Genomic DNA, 20526 nt, shown 5'->3' on the forward strand with positions numbered 1-20526 from the left:
AGGCAGAGGCAATTAATCAAATGGTCTCACTCTTAGTGGCAAAGTCCATCAACTCCTCACTTGTTGTTTGTCTCGAGGACAGAGGAGATGGGGAAAGCCTTTCAACACAGAGCACGAGTGGACTATTCAGTCCCCTGCCTACTCCAACATTCAATTGAATCACAGCTCATCATTTCTTTCCAGCAGTATTCCCATTTCCCATTATGTCATTCATTTCCAGGAATACTTCATTTCTATTTTGATCATCCTCAATGATTGACCCTCCACAGCCTTCTGGATAGAGAATGCTAAAGATTCCCCACTCCCTGAATGAAAAAGTCCTCCTTACCTACGGCCTACCCCTTATTCTGAGAACGTCTCTTGGCTCGAGACTCAACAGCCAAGGGAGAAATCCCATCTACATCCACCCCATAAGCATTTTCTAAGTTCCAATGAGATTGCCCTCATTCTCGAATTTTACAAATCACAGTTGATGGGAAAACAAATTCAATCTCAATGAAATCTGACTTGATAGAGTACAAGTTTTATTTTTGCAGTTTAGTTGGGATGGTCATCACTGAACATATTCACACGACGCTGCCAATGTTCTTTTAACTAAACAAACAAGTTTATTACACAAAAGAAAAAAGGCTTTGTACGTATATGACAATTTTGAACTACCATAACATAAACAGCAACTTAAACCATTCTCCTACCAACATCCTTCCCAAATATCACCCCTATCCTCTTTCTTATTCATTCATTGGTGAGGTGATGCACTTGGGCAGGACAAACAAGGGAATAAATGATAAAGGATCCTGAGAAGCACCGAGAATCAGAAGGACCTTAGTGTGCACGTCCGCCTGTCTCTTGAGGTCACAGAATGGATAAAAGTTTTTAAAAAGGCATATGAGATATTTGCCTTTATTAGCATAGAGTTTAAAAGCAGGTAGGTTATGTTAGAATTGTATAAAACTATTACTTTGCTGTTTAGTGATCATAATATTGTAGAATTTTTAATTGAGTTTAAATGTGATATACTTAATTCTGGAATTAGAATCTCAAATCTAAACATTGGAAACTTAGAGAACATAGACATCAACAGGCCTTAGGTGGTCTCTCCCCATTGTGAGCTCACTGATGTACAGAGTTGAGATGATCGCCTGAAGTCAGACATGCAGTGAGAGCACCTGAACAGCCTCTCATTGGTGTGAACATTGTTGATGGAGCATCAACTCGTCAGAACTTTTAAAGCACTTCCTACACTCTGGGCATTTAAAAGGCCTCTCAGAGTGAACACGTCGATGACGCATCAGATCCCAGGATCTTTTGTAACACTTCCCACAGTCTGCACAGTTAAAAGGTCTCTCCTCAGTGTGAACTCGCTGGTGTGTCATCAAGTGGATTTTCTGAGTGAATCCCTTCCCACACTCGGAGCAGGTGAACGGTCTCTCTCCAGTGTGAGTACGCTCATGTGCAGTGAGATGAGATGACCATCTAAACCCAGTCCCACAGTGGGAGCACCTGAATGGTCTATTATCAGTGTGAATACGTTGGTGTAACTTCAATTCCCTAGCAGTTTTATAATACTTCCCACAGTCTGGACATTTGAAAGGTCTCTCCTCAGTGTGAACTCGTTGGTGTGCCGTGAGTTGGGATGACTCAATGAATTCCTTTCCACACACATTGCAGGTGAATGGCCTCTCCCCAGAATGAACTCGCTGGTGTGTCAACAGTGTGGAGAACCGAATGAATACCTGCCCACATTCAGAGCAGATAAATGACCTCTCCCCAGTGTGAAGACGTTGGTGTATGGTAAGTTGAGATGACCTCTTGAACCCAGTTCCACAATGAGAGCATGTGAAAGGTCTCTCGTCAGTGTGAACACGTTGATGGACTATCAGTTCCCTGGAACTTTTAAAGCACTTACTGCACTGTGAACATTTAAAAGGTCTCTCATCAGTGTGAACACGTTGATGGGACTGCAGATGGCTTGAACTTTTATAGCACTTTTTGCACTTTGGGCATTTAAAAGGTCTCGCCTCAGTGTGAACCTGCTGGTGTGCCTTGACGTGATTCGACTGAGTGAATCCAGTTCCACATTCAGAGCAGGTGAATGGCCTCTCCCCAGTATGAATGCGCTCATGCACAGTCAGTTGAGATGACCACTTGAAGCCAGCCTCACAGTGAGAGCATCTGAACCTTTTCTCTTCATTATGAATACATTCGTGGGACATCAGATCACTGGAACTTTTAAAGTATTTCCCACAGTCTGTACATTTAAAAGGTCCCTCCTCACTGTGAACTCGCTGGTGTGTGAGCAGGGTGGATAACTTAGTGAATCCCTTCCCACACTTGAAGCAGATGAAAGGCCTCTCTCCAGTGTGAACACGTTGATGAATTTTCAGCGCATAGCGGTGACTGAATCCTTTCTCACAATCCCTGCATTTCCACAGTTTCTCCCCAGTATGACTGCATTTGTGGTTCTTGAGGCCGGTTGATTGGCTGAAGCCTTTTCTACATACAGAACACTTGAAACTCTTCTCCCCACTCTGAACGGTGCTTTTTGCTTCCATGTTTAAAACATGCTGATATTCAGGTTGTGATAAATTTGGTGACTCCATCAGACTACGATATGATGCTTAGTTTCAGCTTCCTGACTGCAAATTCTTCTCTTCTCATAGGCCTGTGAAATTAATTTAAAACAGAAACAAGGATGAATGAGACAGAAAACCAAAAAAAAACAAGAAGTCAGGTTGTGAAATTGTACAGAGTGAATCTAGCAATTTGTGGGGCCAGCGCTTGAGAAAAACGAGCACGAAAGCTGCTGGATTGTCATAGAAGCTCAACTGGGGTTAAATCTAATGTCAATCAGGAAAGTAAACCTGCTGCCTCATCTGGCCTGCAAAAGACTGTAGGATCTGTATGGAGCAGGGACAAAAACAAGAGACATAGCTGTAAAAAGGAGACACACACGTGGGAAGAGGGAGAAGCAGGGAACAAAGGAGAGGGAATGTTACACATACTGTTTCTATAACATGTCCAGAAATTTGACAGGGCCTCCCAAATCCTCAAACTCCACCAGCTCAAAGGAATCAGGGTTGCAGATCCTTGAAAAATCGGTGCAGATATCTCCAAGACTATCCTGACCTTTCTGACATCCAGAACGACACTTCAACTGATTATTGGGAGTATGTAGGAGAATGAAAGTCTTCAGTCCGTTATGAACTCCATTCCCCAGCAGCTAACTCAGTCTCTCTTCCCTGGCAAACCGCAGGATGCTGAAACCGACTATTCGGAATCCTCCGTGCACCTCAAATGGAGATTGTCAATCGCACGACAGTATCATCACACCAAACCACCTAATTTCCACCTCAGCGACTTCACCCCACGTGCTTCTGAAACCCCCGTCATTTCACCATTTTCCCCAGTCCTCTCAAACCTAGCACTTCCCGCAGTCAACGTCCCTGTAATTGAGATCACCCACCCTCTGCTGCCGGTCTCCTACCTCACGCTGGCTGTTGCTGAGTCATCTCCAGTGACATCACAACATTCGCGCACGGAAATGCCGCGCATGCGCCCAGTTGTACCTGGGCCTCACACGGTCACACCGAAGCCCCGCCCAAGTCCTGTCCATTCAGCAAGAATGGCGGACCCAGACCAGCGGCCTCGTCCCGGCATAAACACCTGCAACACGGAGCCTGAAGGTTCTTATTTGGGGTTTGCGGTCTACGCGAGGTGTTTACAATGTCTCCCCGCTGCCCTCTTCTCACCGAACAACCATGTACCTGCTCTGCTTCTCCCCTTTCTCCCGCCGATCGCCGCCACTGAGGAGAAATAGCTCCGCGTACCTCTCAGTCCTGATCGAAGTGGCACTGCGCATGCGTGCCAGCCAGCCTGCCGCTGAGCGAGTCCGCACAGCAGGTCAGGCAGCCTCAAAGGAGCCGGAAAGCCGATGTTTCCGGTCGGGTAACCGTCATCGGGCGGGGGCGGGGGCTCAAAGAAATGGGGCTGTGTGGTGAGATAATAGGAACTGCAGATGCTGGAGAATCCGAGACAACAAGGTGTAGAGCTGGATGAACACAGCAGGCCAAGCAGCCAAAGCTGACATTTCAGGCCTAGATGAAGAGTCTAGGCCCAAAACGTCAGCTTTTCCTACTCCTAAGATGCTGCTTGGCCTGCTGTGTTCATCCAGCTCTACACCTTGTTGTCTGGGGCTGTGTAGTGACAGGTGGATATAACATAGTGTGGAGTTGCAGCAACACAGCAGGCCAGGCAACATCAGAAAAGTCAACTTTCCAGGATGCGGCCTGGCCTGCTATGTTTATCCAGTTCCACGCTGCATTATCTCTGACTTAAGTTTCTGCGGTTCTTGCTATCTCTGGTGATAGGTGTCTGCAGGTCGGGAGTGGTGAAGACTGGTCAATGGGAAAAGTGGGGGTGGATAAGTGAGAAGAAAGGTGCACAGATTGTGTCAGGTCAAAGAAGCGGGAATGAGAGGGAGGCCTGGAAGAAGGATGCGGCTGGTGGGTGGGGAGATTTTGAAGCTGGTGAATTCTCGGGTGAGGCTATTGGGCTCCAGGCTTCTGGCAGAATACAAGGTGTTTTTCCTCCAGTTTTCATCCGGCCTCATTGTAATATTGGAGGAGACCCATGATGGGCATGTCGCTAAGGGAGTTGAAATGGCTGGCAACTGGACGGTGGTGTTAATTGGAGCATACAGAGTGCAAATGCTCCACAAATCAATCACCGAGTCTGAGCTTGGTTTCCCTGATGTTGAGGAAGCCACAGCGGGAGCAACGAATGCAGTAGACCAGGTCAGAAGACACAGGTGAATCCCACATGAAAATTGGAGGAACAACACCTTACATTCCACTTTGGGACCATACAGCTCAATGGCCTCAGCATAAAATTCACGAGCTTCAAAATCTCCCCATCCCTAGCCCTCTCTCTCATCCCTGGCTCCTTGACCTAACACAACCTGTCCATCTTCTCACCTATCCGCCCCACCCTTCCCATTGACCAAATTCCACAAGCAATCTGAATCCACCTATGACTTACCTTCTCCCAGCCCACACCTCCCGCCAATCTATATCTCAGCCCCCTTCCCAGTCCTGATGAAAGGTCCTGACCCGAAAAGTCGACTTTTCTCCACCTCTGATGCTGCCTGACCTGCTGTGCTCCTTCAGATCCACACTATATCAACTCTGACTTCCAGCATCTGCAGTTCTTACTACCTCCTGATATTCAGCAAATATGGCATGTTGAAGTCCGTGAGGCATCTTAGGTAAAAATAGCACCATCAGCACTCGCTTATAGATTTGTGAAATTAACCTTCTTATTTGATCGTATAAATTGGTTAGAATATCTAAATCATTGTGATCTGCTTCCCCATTATTTCTTCAATCCTCCCATCAATTTCTCAGAGTTAATCCTGCACTATCTAGTGAGAATGGTCCAAGCTTGTAAAACCTCCCAGTTTCCCGAAATGTCAGCTTTCCTGTTCCTAAGATGCTGCTTAGCCTGCTTTGTTCATCCAGCTCCACACCTTGTTTTCTCGGATTCTCCAAATATCTGCAGTTCCTATTATCTCAGTTTACAAGTCTGAGTGTTCCTGAAGGGTTTGCTCTAGTGGCACTTCAGCCCCTGCCCCTCCACTTTGATTGGTTTGGAGAGCTGATACTCCAGCTCCACACCCTTCACCTATTGGCCAAGGCTGCCATCAGTCACTCGGACAATGCATACGCCAGGTTGTAACTGGTCACCCGCAGGTAGCTAGAGTAGAGACATTGTTCTGCACGTGCCCAGTATCAATACATCTTCGGTATTGGCTGCAGTGCTTGAGCAGGGTCAGATTCCAATCATAGGTTTGGTGACTTCAGAAACATACCAAATAGACCCAAGGTGCCAGCGGTGGCTGTTGAAGGGGCTCAGGCTCTCTCCACAAACAAGAGGAGGGATGGTGCAGGAGGGAGGGATTCAGATACCTAGATAATTGGGGCTCATTTTGGGATAGGTGGGACCACTGCAAAATGGATGGTCAACACCTGAACCTGAGAGGTACCAATACACTGGAGGAGAAATTTGCTATTGCTCTTCAGGAGGGTTTAAACTAATTCAGCAGGGGGTTGGCAACCTGAATTGTAGCTCCAGTGTCCAGGAGGTTGAGAGTAGTGAGTATAGCGGCGGGCAGGAATTTGGTTTAAGTGTGTCTACTTCAATGCCAAGAGCATCCGGAATAAGGTGGGTGAACTTGCAGCATGGATTGGTACCTGGCACTTCGATGTTGTGGCCATCTCAGAGACATGGATCGAGCAAGGGCAGGAACAGTTGTTGCAGGTTCCAGGGTTTAGATGTTTCAGTAAGATCAGGGAAGGTGGTAAAAGAGAGGGAGGTGTGGCATTATTAGTCAAGGACAGTATCACAGTGGCAGAAAGGACATTTGATGAGGACTCTTCTACTGAGGTAGTACGGCCTGAGGTTAGAAACAGGAAAGGAGAGGTCACCCTTTTGGGAGTTTTCTGTAGGCCCCAAAGAAGTTCCAGAAACGTAGAGGAAATGATTCCCAAGATGATTCTGGATAGGAGCAATGGTAACAGGGCAGTTGTTATAGGGGACTTTAACTTTCCAAATATTGACTGAAAATGCTATAGGTCGAGTATGTTAGATGGGTCAGTTTTTGTCCAATGTGTGCAGGAGAGTTTCCTGACACAGTATGTGGATAGGCCAACAAGAAGTGAGGCCAGAGATAATGGGAACCTCAGATGCTGGAGAATCCAAGATAACAAAGTGTGGAGCTGGATGAACACAGGCCAAGCAGCATCTCAGGAGCACAAAAGCTGACGTTTCAGACCCTTCATCAGAGAGGGGGATGGGGAGAGGGAACTGGAATAAATAGGGAGAGAGGGGGAGGCAGACCGAAGATGGAGAGAAAAGAAGATAGGTAACGAGGAGAGTATAGGTGAGGAGGTAGGGAGGGGATAGGTCAGTCCAGGGAAGATGGACAGGTCAAGGAGGCGGGATGAGGTAGTAGGTAGGAAATGGAGGTGCGGCTTGAGGTGAGAGGAAGAACAGGTTAGGGAAACAGAGACAGGCTGGGCTGGTTTTGGGATGCAGTGGGGGGGAAGGGTCGAGCTGGGCTGGTTTTGTGATGCAGTGGAGGGAGGGGAAGAACTGGACTTGTTTTGGGATGCAGTGGGGGAAGGGGAGATTTTGAAGTTTGTGACGTCCACATTGATACCATTGGGCTGCAGGGTTCCCAAGCGAAATACTGCTTTGGATTTGGTTCTGGGTAATGAACCAGGCTAGGTGTTAGATTTGGAGGTAGGTGAGCATTTCGGTGATAGTGACCACAATTCGGTTATGTTTACTTTAGCGATGGAAAGGGATAGGTACATACTGCAAGGCAAGAGTTATAGCTGGGGGAGAAGCAATTGAGGCAATCAGGCAAGATTTAGGATGCATAGGATGAAGAAGGAAACTGCAGGGGTTGGGCACAATTGAAATGTGGAGCTTGTTCAAGAAACAGCTAATGTGTCTCCTTGATAAGCATGTTCCATTCAGGCAAGGAGGAAGTGGTTAAACGAGGGAACTGTGAGTTTACTAAAGAAGTCAAAACTCGTCAAGAGGAAGAGGGAGGCTTATGTAAAGATGAGGTGTGAAGGCTCAGTTAGGGTGCTTGAGGATTACAAGTTAGCCAGGGAGGACCTAAAGAGAGAGTTAAGAAGAGCCAGGAGGGGACATGAGAAGTCCTTGGGCAGGTAGGATCAAGGAAAACCCTAAAGCTTTCTATAGGTATGTCAGGAACAAAAGAATGACCAGAGTAAGATAAGAGCCAGTCGAGGACAGCAGTGGGAAGTTGTGAGTGGGGTCCGAAGAGATAGGAGAGGTGCTAAATGAATATTTTTCATCAGTATTCACACAGGAAAAAGACAATGTTGTCACGGAGAATACTGAGATACAGGCTATTAGACGAGATGGGATAGAGGTTTACAAGGAGGAGGTGTTAACAATTCTGATAGGTGTGAAAATAGGTAAGTCCCCTGGGCAGATGGGATGTATCCTAGGATTCTCTGGGAAGCTAGGGAGGAGATTGCAGAGCCTTTGGCTTTGATCTTTACGTCATCATTATGTTCAGGAGTAGTGCCAGGAGACTGGAGGATAGCAAATGTTGCCTCCTTGTTCAAGAAGGGGAGGAGACACAATCCTGGTAGTTACAGACCAGTGCGCATTACTTCGGTTGTGGGTAAAGTGTTGGAAAGGATTATAATAGATAGGATTTATGATCATCTCGAAAGGACTAATTTGATTACAGATAGTCAGCACGGTTTTGTGAAGGGTAGGCCGTGCCTCTCAAACCTTACTGAATTCTTTGAGAAGGTGACCAAACAGGCGGATAAGGGTAAAGCGGTTGTTGTGATGTAAATGGATTTCAGTAAAGCATTTGATAAGGTTCCCCACGGCATGCTATTGCATAAAATACTGAGTCATGGGATTGAGGGTGATTTAGCAGTTTGGATCAAAAATTGGCTAGTTGGAAGAAGACAGAGGGTGGTGGTTGATGGGAAATGTTCATCCTGGAGTTCAGCTACTAGTGGTGTTCCGCAAGGATCTGTTTTGGGGCCACTGCTGTTTGTAATTTTTGTAAATGACCAGGATTAGGGCGTTGAAGGATGGATTAGTAAATTTGCAGATGACACTAACGTCGGTGGAGTTGTGGATAGTGTGGAAGGATGTTGCAGGTTACAGAGGGACACAGATAAGCTGCAGAGCTGGGCTGAGAGGTGGCAAATGGAGTTTAATGCAGAAAAGTGTGAGGTGATTCACTTTGGAAGGGGTAACAGAAATACAGAGTACTGGGCTAATGGTAAGATTCTCGGTAGTGGATGAGCAGAGCGATCTCGGTGTCCATGTACATAGATCCCCGAAAGTTGCCACCCAGGTTGATAGGATTGTTAAGAAGGTGTGAGGTGTGTTAGCTTTTGTTGGTAGAAGGATTGAGTTTTGGAGCCATGAGGTCATATTGCAGCAGTACAAAACTCTGGTGCGGCCACACTTGAAGTATTGCGTACAGTTCTGGTCGCCACATTATAGGAAAGATGTGGAAGCATTGGAAAGGTTGCAGAGGAGATTTACCAGGATGATGCCTGGTATGGAGGGAAGGTCTGATGAGGAAAAGCTGAGGGACCTGAGTCTGTTTTCATTAGAAGAAGGTTAAGAGGTGATCTAATAGACACATACAAGATGATCTGAGGATTAGATAGGGTGGACAGTGAGAGCCTTTTTCCTTGGATGGAGATGGCTAGCAAGAGGGGACATAACTTTAAATTGAGGAGTGATAGATATAGGATAGGTGTCAGAGGTAGGTTCTTTACTCAGAGAGTAGTATGGGCGTGAAATGCGTTGCCTGAAACAGTAGTAGACCTGCCAAATTTAAGGGTATTTAAATCGTCATTGGATAAACATATGGATAATAATGGAATAGTGTGGGTTAGATGGGCTTCAGATTGGTTTCACAGGTCGGCACAACATTGAGGGCCGAAGGGCCTGTACTGCGCTGTAGTGTTCTATGTTCTCGGTGGAGCAAATGTTGACCCAAACTGGGATTGTTTGCTCTGAACCTCCAACCTTCACTGACAGGGTGATGATCCCTTCTGCAAACTCTTTTTGCAGGGTGTGAGGAGGGAAGGATTTACGGAATCAAAACACAAACACAAGCATAATGGTAGGGTCACTCAGGACCTGGATATCATCAACATAACAATGTGAAAGGTGAAAATTTTCTCTACTCCAAATGTGGGAACAGATTTCAAATAGTAATACTGGAAAAATACCAACACAGAGACGTGAGTGTTACATTGTACTGACTATGGAAAGAGATTTAACCGTTCTGGATGTGAATTGGCCCGCTGAGCTGGAAGGTTAGTTTTCAGACGTTTCGTCATCATTCTAGGTAACACCATCTGTGAGCCTCCGACAAAGCGCTGGTGTTTTGTCCCGCTTTCTATTTATCTGTTTAGGTTTCCTTGTGTTGGTGATGTCATTTTCTGTTCTTTTTCTCAGAGGATGGTAGATTGGCTCCAAATCAATCTACCATCCTCTGAGAAAAAGAACAGAAAATGACATCACCAACGCAGGAAATGACATCACCAACCCAAGGAAACCTAAACAGATAGATAGAAAGCGGGACATAACACCAGCGTTTCGTCGGAGGCTCACTGATGTTATCTAGAATGGTGACGAAACATCTGAAAACTAACCTTACAGCTCAGCGAGCAAACTCACATCCAGAACCTCAACCTGCGCTACAAGTCTTCTCAAAACTCGCTAGATTTAACCGTTTTTACAATCGTAAAAACAACACAGCAGAGAGAAACTGTACATGTGCTGTCTGCATGGAACTGATCATCTATCCAACAGAGTTTCAAGGGCACCCGCACATGGAGAAAGCTTGGAAACGTGAGGATTGTGGCCCAGGTTTAAAATGCCCACCTTAGTTGGAAACCCATCACAGGCACAATGGTTCTGAGGAAGGGTCACCAGGCTTAAGTGTTAACTCTGTTTTCTCCTCCACAGATGTTGTCAGACCTGCCAAGCTTTTCCAGCAATTTTGTTTTTGTTCCTCAGACTGTCGGATGGAATTCACCCAGTCATCCCACTTGCTGACTCACCAGCAAGTTCATGTAGAAAAGAGATCTTTTAAATGTCCAAAGTGCAAAGAATTTTGTAGAAGTTCTGGGGGTATTCATGCTTCACCAACATCTTCACTCTGATGAAAGACCCTTTGTGTGCTCTCATTGTGGAAATAGTTTCAAGTAATCACTTGATCTCACAGTACACCAGCACGCTGAACTGTGGAGAAATTGTTTTCGCGTTCCGTGTGTGGAAAAAGATTTACTGCCTGATTCAATCTGAGCTCACACACACCAGCATTATAGTCTCTGAACAAACCACGCAACTGCCCTGAATGTGGAAGGAATTCATTAATTCATCTGATCTGCTGAAGCACAATTAAGTTCACATTAGGAAAGGGTCCTTCATCTGCCTCAAGCGTGGGAAGGGATTCAGTGAGTCATCTTGCCTGATGAGACATGAGTGATTTCACACTGGGGAGAGAGCATTCCAGAATGTGGGAAGTAATTCATTAATCCATTTGACTTCTGATACACTGGCAAATTCACTGTGGTTTAAGAGCATTCACCTGGTCTGACTATGGGAAGAGATTCACATGCTGAGTTACCAGCAAGTTCACAAATGACTACAGTGACTTTTTTGTTAATCAACAATCTGGACTGAACCATGTTTATTGGACATGGCTTCTGATTTTAACAAATTTCAGCCCAATTATATTGTCTAATATTCTGATTACGATCAAATAAAATGTTTTGCTCTTTTTAAATATTGAACACAAGCTCATTACTTTTGAAGGCCTCCTCCGCTGCCATCTCCAAAGAGCTCATGCAGTTTCTTTACCACCAAAATTCAAACAATCAAATCAGCTACCTCTGCTCCTTCCTACCCTCTTATTTGCTCACTGGACCGAACTGTCTAAAGTTCCTTCTTGGCCGAGTGCTAAACTTGGATCATTCCTCAGTGTTCCTCTGTTTTCTTCTTGTGGTGTCTCAGAGCTCACTTTATCCATGACTCCAACTTCTGAGAGATCAAACTATTTGCTGAATTTCTGACCAGTCAGTATCCTATGCTGTAAATGGTGCTCTTACCAGGTACAGTCCCTCTCTCGTTTAAATAGCCAATACCACAGTCTTTAAAAGAAGACATTTAACTCCTCTTTGCAAACTACTGTCACTTATCCAACCTCCATTTTGTTTCCTTGAAAAATGTTTCACCTGTAAAATCCGTGCACATCCTTCCCAGAACACCATGTGTGGATGCATCCAATCTGGTTTCTGTCCCTGCCACAGTGCCCAAGCATCTGTTATCAAAAGCACGAACTACACCTCCTAACTGCAACTCAACCTTTGTAACCCTTCAAAAGGTTGGCCACAACATTATGCCCCAGTCCTGAAGAACAGTCAAATGGGACTCAAAACATTAACGGTTTCTCTCTTTTCACAGATGCTGAATTTCTCAAGCATTCCTGGACTTTTTCCAGATTTCCAGAATCCACAATATTTTCATTTTAATTGTTCCAACACCTTTCCAGTTTCATCCAGCTGCATGGGACAGTTCTCTCCTGCTCCATTTCTTCTCTACCTGATCGTAGCACAGGCTAATGTACTCCCCTCTGACACAGTTTCCTCTGGTGTCCCCAAAGGATCCAGCCTTGGCTTCCTCTTATTTGTTGTTCAGCATACTCCCAACAGTGTCAGCTGTTACATGTTCACTGACATCACCCAGCTTTACCTCAGTTTCACCCAAAGTATCATCATTTTCAGTTCATCACAGAGATCTACAATGCACAAAAAGGCCCTCTTGTCTGTGCCGGTCAAAAACAACCACCCAGCTATGATAGGTGGCATGATAGAAATTCAAATCAGATCATTCTAGTTTCTGTGAAACACTAGTTCTCCTTCCATTTCCTCAGATCTATAAATACCCGTCCCCAATACACCTTCTGCTCACTGTTCAAGATCCAGAGCCTGGTCTCGTATGAGATTATTACAGTGCAAAAAAGCCCCTTCAGCCCATTAAGCCTGCACTGGCATTACTACCTCTAAAAGTCAGCTAATCCAAATTTATTGCACTTGTCACCTATCCTTGAATGTTGATATTTGAAATACTCATTCAAATATTTTTTAAAGGTTGTAAGGTTTCCAGCCTCCACTACCTTCCTAGGCAATGCATTCCAGATTCCCACCACCCAGAGTGAAAAAGTATTTCCTAAAACTCTTAATCTCCTGCCCCTAACCCTAAAACTAAGCTCTCTCATGATTGACCCCTCGACCAATGGGAACAGCTGTATTCACCCTGCCAATACTACTTATAATGTTATTCACCTCACTCATGACCCCCACCTCAGTCTTCTCCGATCTAAATAAAATAATACAGGCCTATTTAGTCTTTCCTTGTAGCTCATTTTCTCCATTCCAGGCAACATCCTCATGAGCCTCCACTATGTCTAATGCTATCACAACCTTCCTGCAGTGAGGTGACAGAACTGCACACAGTACTTCAGTTGTGACCTAACCAACGTTCTGTACAATTTCAACATTACACCCTTCCTCTTGTACTCTATTCCACGAATGATGAAAGCAAGTGTCCCATATGCCTTCTTAACTATCGTTTTCACATGCTCTGCTGACTTCAGGGATCTGTGAATAATTACCCCAAGATCCCTCTGCTCCTGTAAGCTCCGCAGGTTCCGGTCTTTCATTAAATAGTTCCTCATCTTGTTTCTTCTTCCAAAGTGCATCCCTGGCATAAATCAGGGCTAAATACCATATGCCACTGTCTGCCTGACTAACCAACATACCGATATCTTCCTGTAACATGCAACCATCTTCTTCGCTACTAACCACTCTACCAATCTTGGTGTCATCTGCAAATTTGCTTAACATTTCCCCTACATTTTCATCTATATCGTTTATGTTTATAAGAAACAATGAGGATCCCAGGTACAGCGCTGGACACTAGTCTCCAGTCACTCAAAACAGCCTTTAATCAGTACTTGTATCCTATAACTAAGCTGGTTTTTGATCCCTTTTGCTACGTTTCCCTCAATTCTCCCAATTCTACCTTCTCAATCAGTCTCCTATGTGGGACCTTGTCAAAGACTTAGCTAAAATCCATATAAACGACATCATCTGAACTTCTCTCATCCACACATTTGATGACACTTTCCAAAAATTGTAACAACTTTTTTAGGCATGACCTCCCTTTGAAAAAGCCATGCTGTCTATTCCTAATTAATTTATACCTTTCCAAGTGGATATTAATTCGCTCCATCAACATTTTCTCCAAAAGTTTCCCGACCACTGTATAAGACTCACCGGTCTGTAATTTTCTGGTTCACTATCTATCATCCCTCTTAAAAAACTGGAATCACATTAGTTGTCCTACAGTCCTCTGGCACTTCCACTGTGACCTAGAGAGGAATTAAAAATGTGTCAGGACCCCTGCAACTTCCTGCCTTGCTTCCCACAGCAGCTTGTAATGCAATTCATCCATGCCAGGGGATCTGTCTGCTTTTAAACCTGACAGAGCCTCCAATATCTCCCCATTTCCTATGTCAAACTGTGCAAGTGCCTCACAGTCTCTGAATTCTGTACCTACGTTCTTTTCCACAGTGAAGAACGAAGAGATGTATTCATTCAACACCGTTCCAATTATCCCATGGCTTCGCACATAGATTTTCTCCTTAATCCTTCATGGGCCTGACTCTTGCCCTGGTTAATCTCTTCCCTTTATTGTTCTGATAAAATATTTCCCTAAATCTGTTCACAAGTTCTTTCTCATGTCCCCATTTTGCTCTTCTAATTGCTTTAAGTTCCCCCTTGCACTTCCCGTATTCCTCTAAGGGCACAGCTGAATTGCTCCCTTTGGACTTGCGAAAAGCCCTGCTCCTCTTTTTTAATCCAGTACTGAGTTGTCTTAGACATCCAGGGTTCTTGAACTTATTACTGTTGTAAATAGATTGGTTTTTGAAAACCAGTGAAACCTGCAGTCAGACAGGAACATCTGACCATTTTCTTTTAAATACAGCCAACTTCACATTGGCATCTTTAGAACAATGGAGATCAAACTAACTGCATCCTATATTACTGAATGCATGGCAAATTTTATGTATCGAGGTTCCTGAAAAGCTACAATTTTCAAAATAAATACTATTTTTATCTATCTGTCTGCAGCCTTTTTACTCTCTGTTACAACTTACTGGTAATAGTATGTACTGCATGTTTCTTTTCTTTTGATGGTTCATTGTGGAATGTGAGGGATAATGAAAAGCAGTAAGGCCCAAAGAGCCAAATCTGGTTGGAAATGAAAGGTCTGACATTGTGCACTCCGAAAAATCTGTAATCAGTAATTGTTCATGATAACGTATTCAGATGTTGTCATTTGCAAACAAAATTCATGACGGGATCTCATGTCAGGGAGAAAGCGCAAAAATTCTTACGTTTCGGAAATGTGTTGCTATATGTTGTAAAAGTGGAAAACTCTCTCATCATTCCTCCAATGCCCGCATATGACATAATCTGTTTTCAACAGTGGCAAATGAGGAAACCCTGAAATATCTGGCAACTGTGTATTCTGACAATCACCCTAAAATGTATTTGGGTCATTCAGGTTGTCCTAATAACACAGGTGAGAACTTACAATAATATCTAACAGTTTTATTTCAGTGTTTATTTTCATTTTTGCAAATGAAATCAAAAATAATTGCATTAAAATTTGAAATTTTGATAAAACAGCATATATTTTGTAATCCCAGATCAAGCTTTCAGAAACTTTTGACCGATTCTAATTTCCTACCTGGTCAAAAGATGTTTTAATCCGACGGAACTGAATAGGGCATTTTTCTCTCATGCAAAAGTCTAGATCAACGAAACAATATTTTAAAAATAAGAGGTCTCTCACTTAAGACTGAGAGGAGAAGGGATTGTTTTCTGAGGATTGTGTGACTTTAGAACTCTCCCTCAGAGCAGTGGTGGTAAGATCATTGAATACTTTTACGGTTAACTATCAGAGGGAGGCAAGAATATGGAATTGAGACCACAGACAGAACAGCCTGCTCTTTATTTAAATGTTTACATGAATTTTGGATATCCTATCCAGCTTCTTCCTCACGTCTACCTTTTGTTTTGCCTCTGGACCCTATCAGCCCTCTCATTCCATATGTTCACTGTGGCTTCCTGCCCTACATTCAACTAGAAATATTTGGGATTTAAAACGAAGTGGACTAAAATAGACAATCTAATATTGTAGGTAAATCGACAGACAGCACAAAAGGAAATTCCACAAAGCATATGTAAAAATGTGTGAAATTAAAATAATGCACGAGGGCATAAGCTTTTCAGGGTGGTTACCTCTGACCAGTGGGTATCAATGCCAGGAGCACAACTATTTATAATACAATTTAATGACCTGGAAGAATGAAGTGAACGTACTGCAGCCAAATTTGCAGATGACATAAAAATAGATAGAAAGGCAGAATGCGACAGGGATAGAAACAGTTGAGTGAGATAGTAATAGTTTAAGTAAGTGGGCAAACAGTTGAGAAATGGAGTATAATGTGGGAAAATGTGAAGTTGTTGATTTTGGAAGGGAAATGAAAGAACAAAACATTATTTAAATGGAGAAATTCTGCAGAAAACTGCAACACAAAGGGACCTGGGGTTAATTGTACATGTAACACAGAAAAGTTAGTATATGTGCAACAGGTATTCAGGAAGGCTAATGGAATGTTGACCTTTTTTTGAAAAGGGTTGGAGTACAAGACTGGGGAAGTCTTACTGCAACTGTACAGGATGCTGGTGAGGCCACAACTGGAATACTGTTTGGTCTACTTATTTAAGGAAAAATACCACAAGAAGCAGTTCAGTGAGGGTACAATCTCTAATATGGAAGGACTGTCGAAACAGGTTGGGATTTAAGGTGTAACCTCAGAGGTTTATAAAATCATGAGGGGCATAAATAAGGTGAATAACGAAGATCTTTTCCCTAAGTGGAAGAGTTTTAAATTAGGGGGCATATTTTTAAGGTGAGAGGAGGAAGATTTAAAAAGGACACAAGAGTGTCTTTTTTTAAAAAAAGAGTTGTTAGTATGTGGAATGAACTGCCAGAGAAAATGCTGGTGCAGGTGCAGTTACGTTTAAAAGACCTTTTGATAAGATCACGAATAAGGGAGGTTTGGAGGGATATGAGTCAAACACAGGCAGGTGGGACTAGTTTAGTTTGGGAGCATAGTCGGCACGGACTAGCTGGACAGAATGTTTCCATGCAGTATGACTCAACGAGTGACTAGGACACAAGGGCACAGCCTGAGATGGAATGAACAACCCTTCAGAACTGAAACAATGAGGAATTCCTTCAGCCAGAGCTTGGTGAATCTGTGCAAATCATTGCTGAAGAAGGCTGCAGAGGTCACGTCACTGAGTGTAGAGATAGCTAAGTCTTGATTAGTATGGATATCAAAGGTTGCAGAGAGCAGGCAGGAGAATGGGTTGAGAAAGAAAATGATCCAAGGTGGGGGGAGAGACTCAGTGGTCTGAATGGCCTAATTTTGCTCCTATATCTTATGGTCTTATGATTTATTGATGAGAATGTAGAGTACAAGAATGGGGAAGTTATGATGAACTTATTAAGATATTAATTAGACCCCAACTGGAATACCATTTTTAATTTCAAATGCCACACTAAAGGAAGAACGTGAATGCACTGAAGACACTGCAGAAGGGGTGAACAAGAGTTCATCCAGAATGAAAATCTTCAGTTATGAGGGCAAATTGGAGTATCTGGGAATGTTACACGTGGGAAAAAAAGGGCATTTGTTACATTTTTTCAAAATCACAAGTCTGTAGGGTAAACAGGGGAAAACTGTTCCAACTTGTAAAAGAATTGTGAACTAAAAGGGCACAGTTGTTAAGTGTTTTGCAGAAGGGGCTAACATAAAACAAGCAAAACTTTTTTCACATCAAGTAATTAGGTCTAAAATACACCACCTGGAATTATGGTGTAGGCAGATTCCACTGAAATTTCAAGAGGGTATTAGATGATAAACAGAAACAAAATGCAGGATTAGAGAAAAAAAGGCAGAAGAATAACAAGAAGAAAGCAAGCATAATTGTCAGGCAGTCGGTGTAGACACTATGAACTGAAATGCCTCTTTGTGCACTAAGAATTCTATATAACTACACATGATAAACATCAGCAGAAGCAGACGATGATAAACATTGAGATGATTAACAGCCAAAGCCAATTACTACAGTTACTTCTGAACCTGCTTGTGACTCAAAAGGTACGTATGATTGAGTGAATCCCTTCCCATACTCAGAGCAGGTAGTTGACCTTTTGTCAGTGTGAATTTGCTGGTTTTCGCAAGGTCACACGATTGCCTGAACCCAGTCCACAGTAAGAACACCTGAACAGTCTCTTGTCATTGTGAATATGTTGATGGCACATCAGCTCCTCAGAAATTTTAAAGCATTTCCTCATAGGTGTCTCAGCAGATCGCAAGACTTAATGAATCCATTCCTGCAGTCAGAGCAGGTGAATGGCCTCTCTCCATTGCAAGTATCTTGGTGCACAATTAGGACATAACAACCCCTCACTACTGAAAGTGCAGCTGAAAAGCTTTTCCTCAGTATGAATTCACTGGTGTGATCACTAGCCAAGTAACTGTGTAAATGTGAACAAAAACACCAAAGTACCAATGCTGGAAATCAGAAACAAAAACAAAAATTGCTGGAAAAACAGAGCATGTCTGGCAGCATCTGGAGGGAGAAAGCAGAGTTAACATCTGAGGTGCACAGTGGTTAGCACTGCTGCCACACAACACCAGTGACCCAGGTTCAGAAGCCACAGTGACTGTCTGTGCGCAGTTTACACATTCTCCCCATGTCTGCATGGGCTTCCTTCAGGTGCTCCAGTTTCCCTCCCACAGTCCAAAAATATGCAGATTAGGAAGATTGGCCATACTAAATTACCCATAGGGTCTAAGGTGGGAAATACAGGGATAAGGTCGGGGTTCAGCCTGGGCGGGATGTTCTTCAGAGGGTCACTGCAGTCTCGGTGGGTCGAATGACCTGCTTCCACACTGTAGGGATTCAATGATTCTATTCTATGACCCTTGTGAATGTTTTGATGGTTTTCCAGCAGTGATGGATAAGCAAATGCTTGGCCCCATCCCTCCCATTCCCAGTTTCTCCATGACATAGGTATCCTTGCGCTCGCCCGCCCTCTCCCTCTCTCTCTCCCCAGGGTGAATGAATCATTGAAACAACAGGGTACATGTGGAGTTTCTCCTGATTGGCTCGCTACATTGAGCTTGCGCACTTCCCCCAACGGCCTCAAAGATGGCGGCCGCTGGTCCGCCACCCAACCTGGGGACTCACCGCCAACAAAGGACGAGCGAGCATCAGTCGATGGCTCAAACGTCGCGTCGGTGACTTCCCATTAGGACTTTATAGCGTTCTCCACATATTTGTTAAAACTTCGAATCTATCCTCCCACCTCTATTCAGTCTTGTCCGCGAACCTGCTTTCGATACGTTCCGCCAGGAATTTCCGCCCGACTCTCACTCCGGAGCTCAGCGTCAGCAGCGCGCATGCTCGGTGGCGGGCCGGGCCGATTGACCAATAGGAAAGAGGGGGCGGGGCTAGAGGTCCGGGCTTTGCCGGCAGGTCGTCCGACATAACAAAGTGTGAGGCTGAATGAACACAGCAGGACAAGCAGCATCTCAGGAGCACAAAAGCTGACGTTTTGGGTCTAGACCCTTCATCAGAGAGGGAGATGGGGAGAATCAGTGTTTCGCCTGGTGAGCAGGAATAAATGAGTCTTTTTTGGAACAGAGGTGGTGACAAGTGGAGTACCTCAGGGATCAGCGCTTGGGCCCCAGCTATTCAAAATATGCCAACAATTTAGCTAAGGGAATCAAATAATATTTCAAGCAATTGAATAATATTCTCAAGTTGGTTAATTACACAAAGCTAGGTAGGAGCAAATAAGGAGGCTTCAGGGCAATTTGGTCCATGGCACAACTGAGTGGATGGATAGCTTTTGAAGTGTGAAGTTATTCATCTTTTGTCAATTCGGCCACCCACTATTACCTTTTCAAATGAAAGAATATCCTTTAACTCCACCCTCTTAATTGTGGTGCAGTGGTAGTGTCCCTGCCTTGGAACAGGGAGATCTGAATTTAAGTCCCACCTGCTCCAGAGGAATATAATAACATCTCTGAACATGTTGATTAGAAAAAGAGGTGAAATCCACAAAAACAGGAGAGCATGTTGTGAAATTGAGCCCAATGATTCCGGTAACTTGTAGGAATAGCACTCAATAAAAGGAACTACAATTCAAACCATGGGTGACCAGCTTGGTGGAGTCTGCATGCTCTCCCCGTGTCTGCACAGGTTCCTTCAGGTGCTCCAGTTTCCTCCCACAGTCCAAGAATATGCAGGATAGAGGGATTGGCCACACTAAATTGCCCATAATGCCCAGGACATGTAGATTTGTTGGATTAGCCATGGTAAGAATGGTCTAATGGGGATGAGGTGGGCCTGAGTGGGATGGTGTCTGGAGGATTGGCAAAGAGTCGGGGGGCCAAATGGCCTCTTTCTGCCCTGTGGGGACCCTATGACTCACCCTTTCCTCTACAACTCTATATTGCATATAACCATCGTTTGCATGAGTTTCCTCCGGGTGCTCCAGTTTCCTCCCACAGTCCAAAGATGTGCAGGATGGGTGGGTTGGCCATGCTAAATTGCGCATGGTGTTCAGATGTAAATGGAGATGGGTCTGGGTGGGATGCTCCAACCGTCAGTGTGGAGTTGTAGGGCCGAAGGGCCTGTTTCCACACTGCAGGGAGTCTATGGCAGTTTGCATTTCATCTCCCCAATGTGGAGGAGACCCCACTGTGAACAGCAAATACAG

At 44.3% G+C, this 20526-nt stretch overlaps 2 protein-coding genes across 6 annotated transcripts in view; one reads left to right on the forward strand and one right to left on the reverse strand.

The window, feature by feature from the left end:
• Positions 1 to 20526, forward strand: part of LOC125448995 (uncharacterized) — a 100794-nt gene that overhangs the window by 50162 nt on the left and 30106 nt on the right. The window contains exons 19-25 of the mRNA XM_059641836.1: positions 3221 to 3686; positions 3718 to 3948; positions 4371 to 4505; positions 12143 to 12358; positions 15145 to 15240; positions 17775 to 17893; positions 19118 to 19273. Of these exons, the coding sequence (XP_059497819.1) occupies positions 3221 to 3686; positions 3718 to 3948; positions 4371 to 4505; positions 12143 to 12358; positions 15145 to 15240; positions 17775 to 17893; positions 19118 to 19273 (1419 nt within the window). The remainder of the gene's footprint in view (positions 1 to 3220; positions 3687 to 3717; positions 3949 to 4370; positions 4506 to 12142; positions 12359 to 15144; positions 15241 to 17774; positions 17894 to 19117; positions 19274 to 20526) is intronic.
• LOC125448986 (zinc finger protein 229-like) lies at positions 584 to 19198 on the reverse strand. 5 transcript variants are annotated; one of them, XM_048524513.1, is made up of 2 exons: positions 19108 to 19198; positions 584 to 2665 (listed from the first exon to the last, which is right to left on the reverse strand). In XM_048524513.1, the coding sequence occupies exon 2, from the start codon at positions 2601 to 2603 to the stop codon at positions 1182 to 1184; it is 1422 nt and encodes a 473-aa protein (XP_048380470.1). In that variant the 5' UTR covers positions 2604 to 2665; positions 19108 to 19198; the 3' UTR covers positions 584 to 1181. The 5 variants fall into 5 exon arrangements, with proteins under 5 accessions (XP_048380470.1, XP_048380471.1, XP_048380469.1 ...); XM_048524514.2 differs by lacking the exon at positions 19108 to 19198 and adding an exon at positions 18990 to 19100; XM_048524512.1 differs by lacking the exon at positions 19108 to 19198 and adding an exon at positions 3768 to 3871.

The sequence above is a fragment of the Stegostoma tigrinum genome, chromosome 43 (assembly GCF_030684315.1).
Source record: "Stegostoma tigrinum isolate sSteTig4 chromosome 43, sSteTig4.hap1, whole genome shotgun sequence".
NCBI lineage: Eukaryota > Metazoa > Chordata > Chondrichthyes > Orectolobiformes > Stegostomatidae > Stegostoma > Stegostoma tigrinum.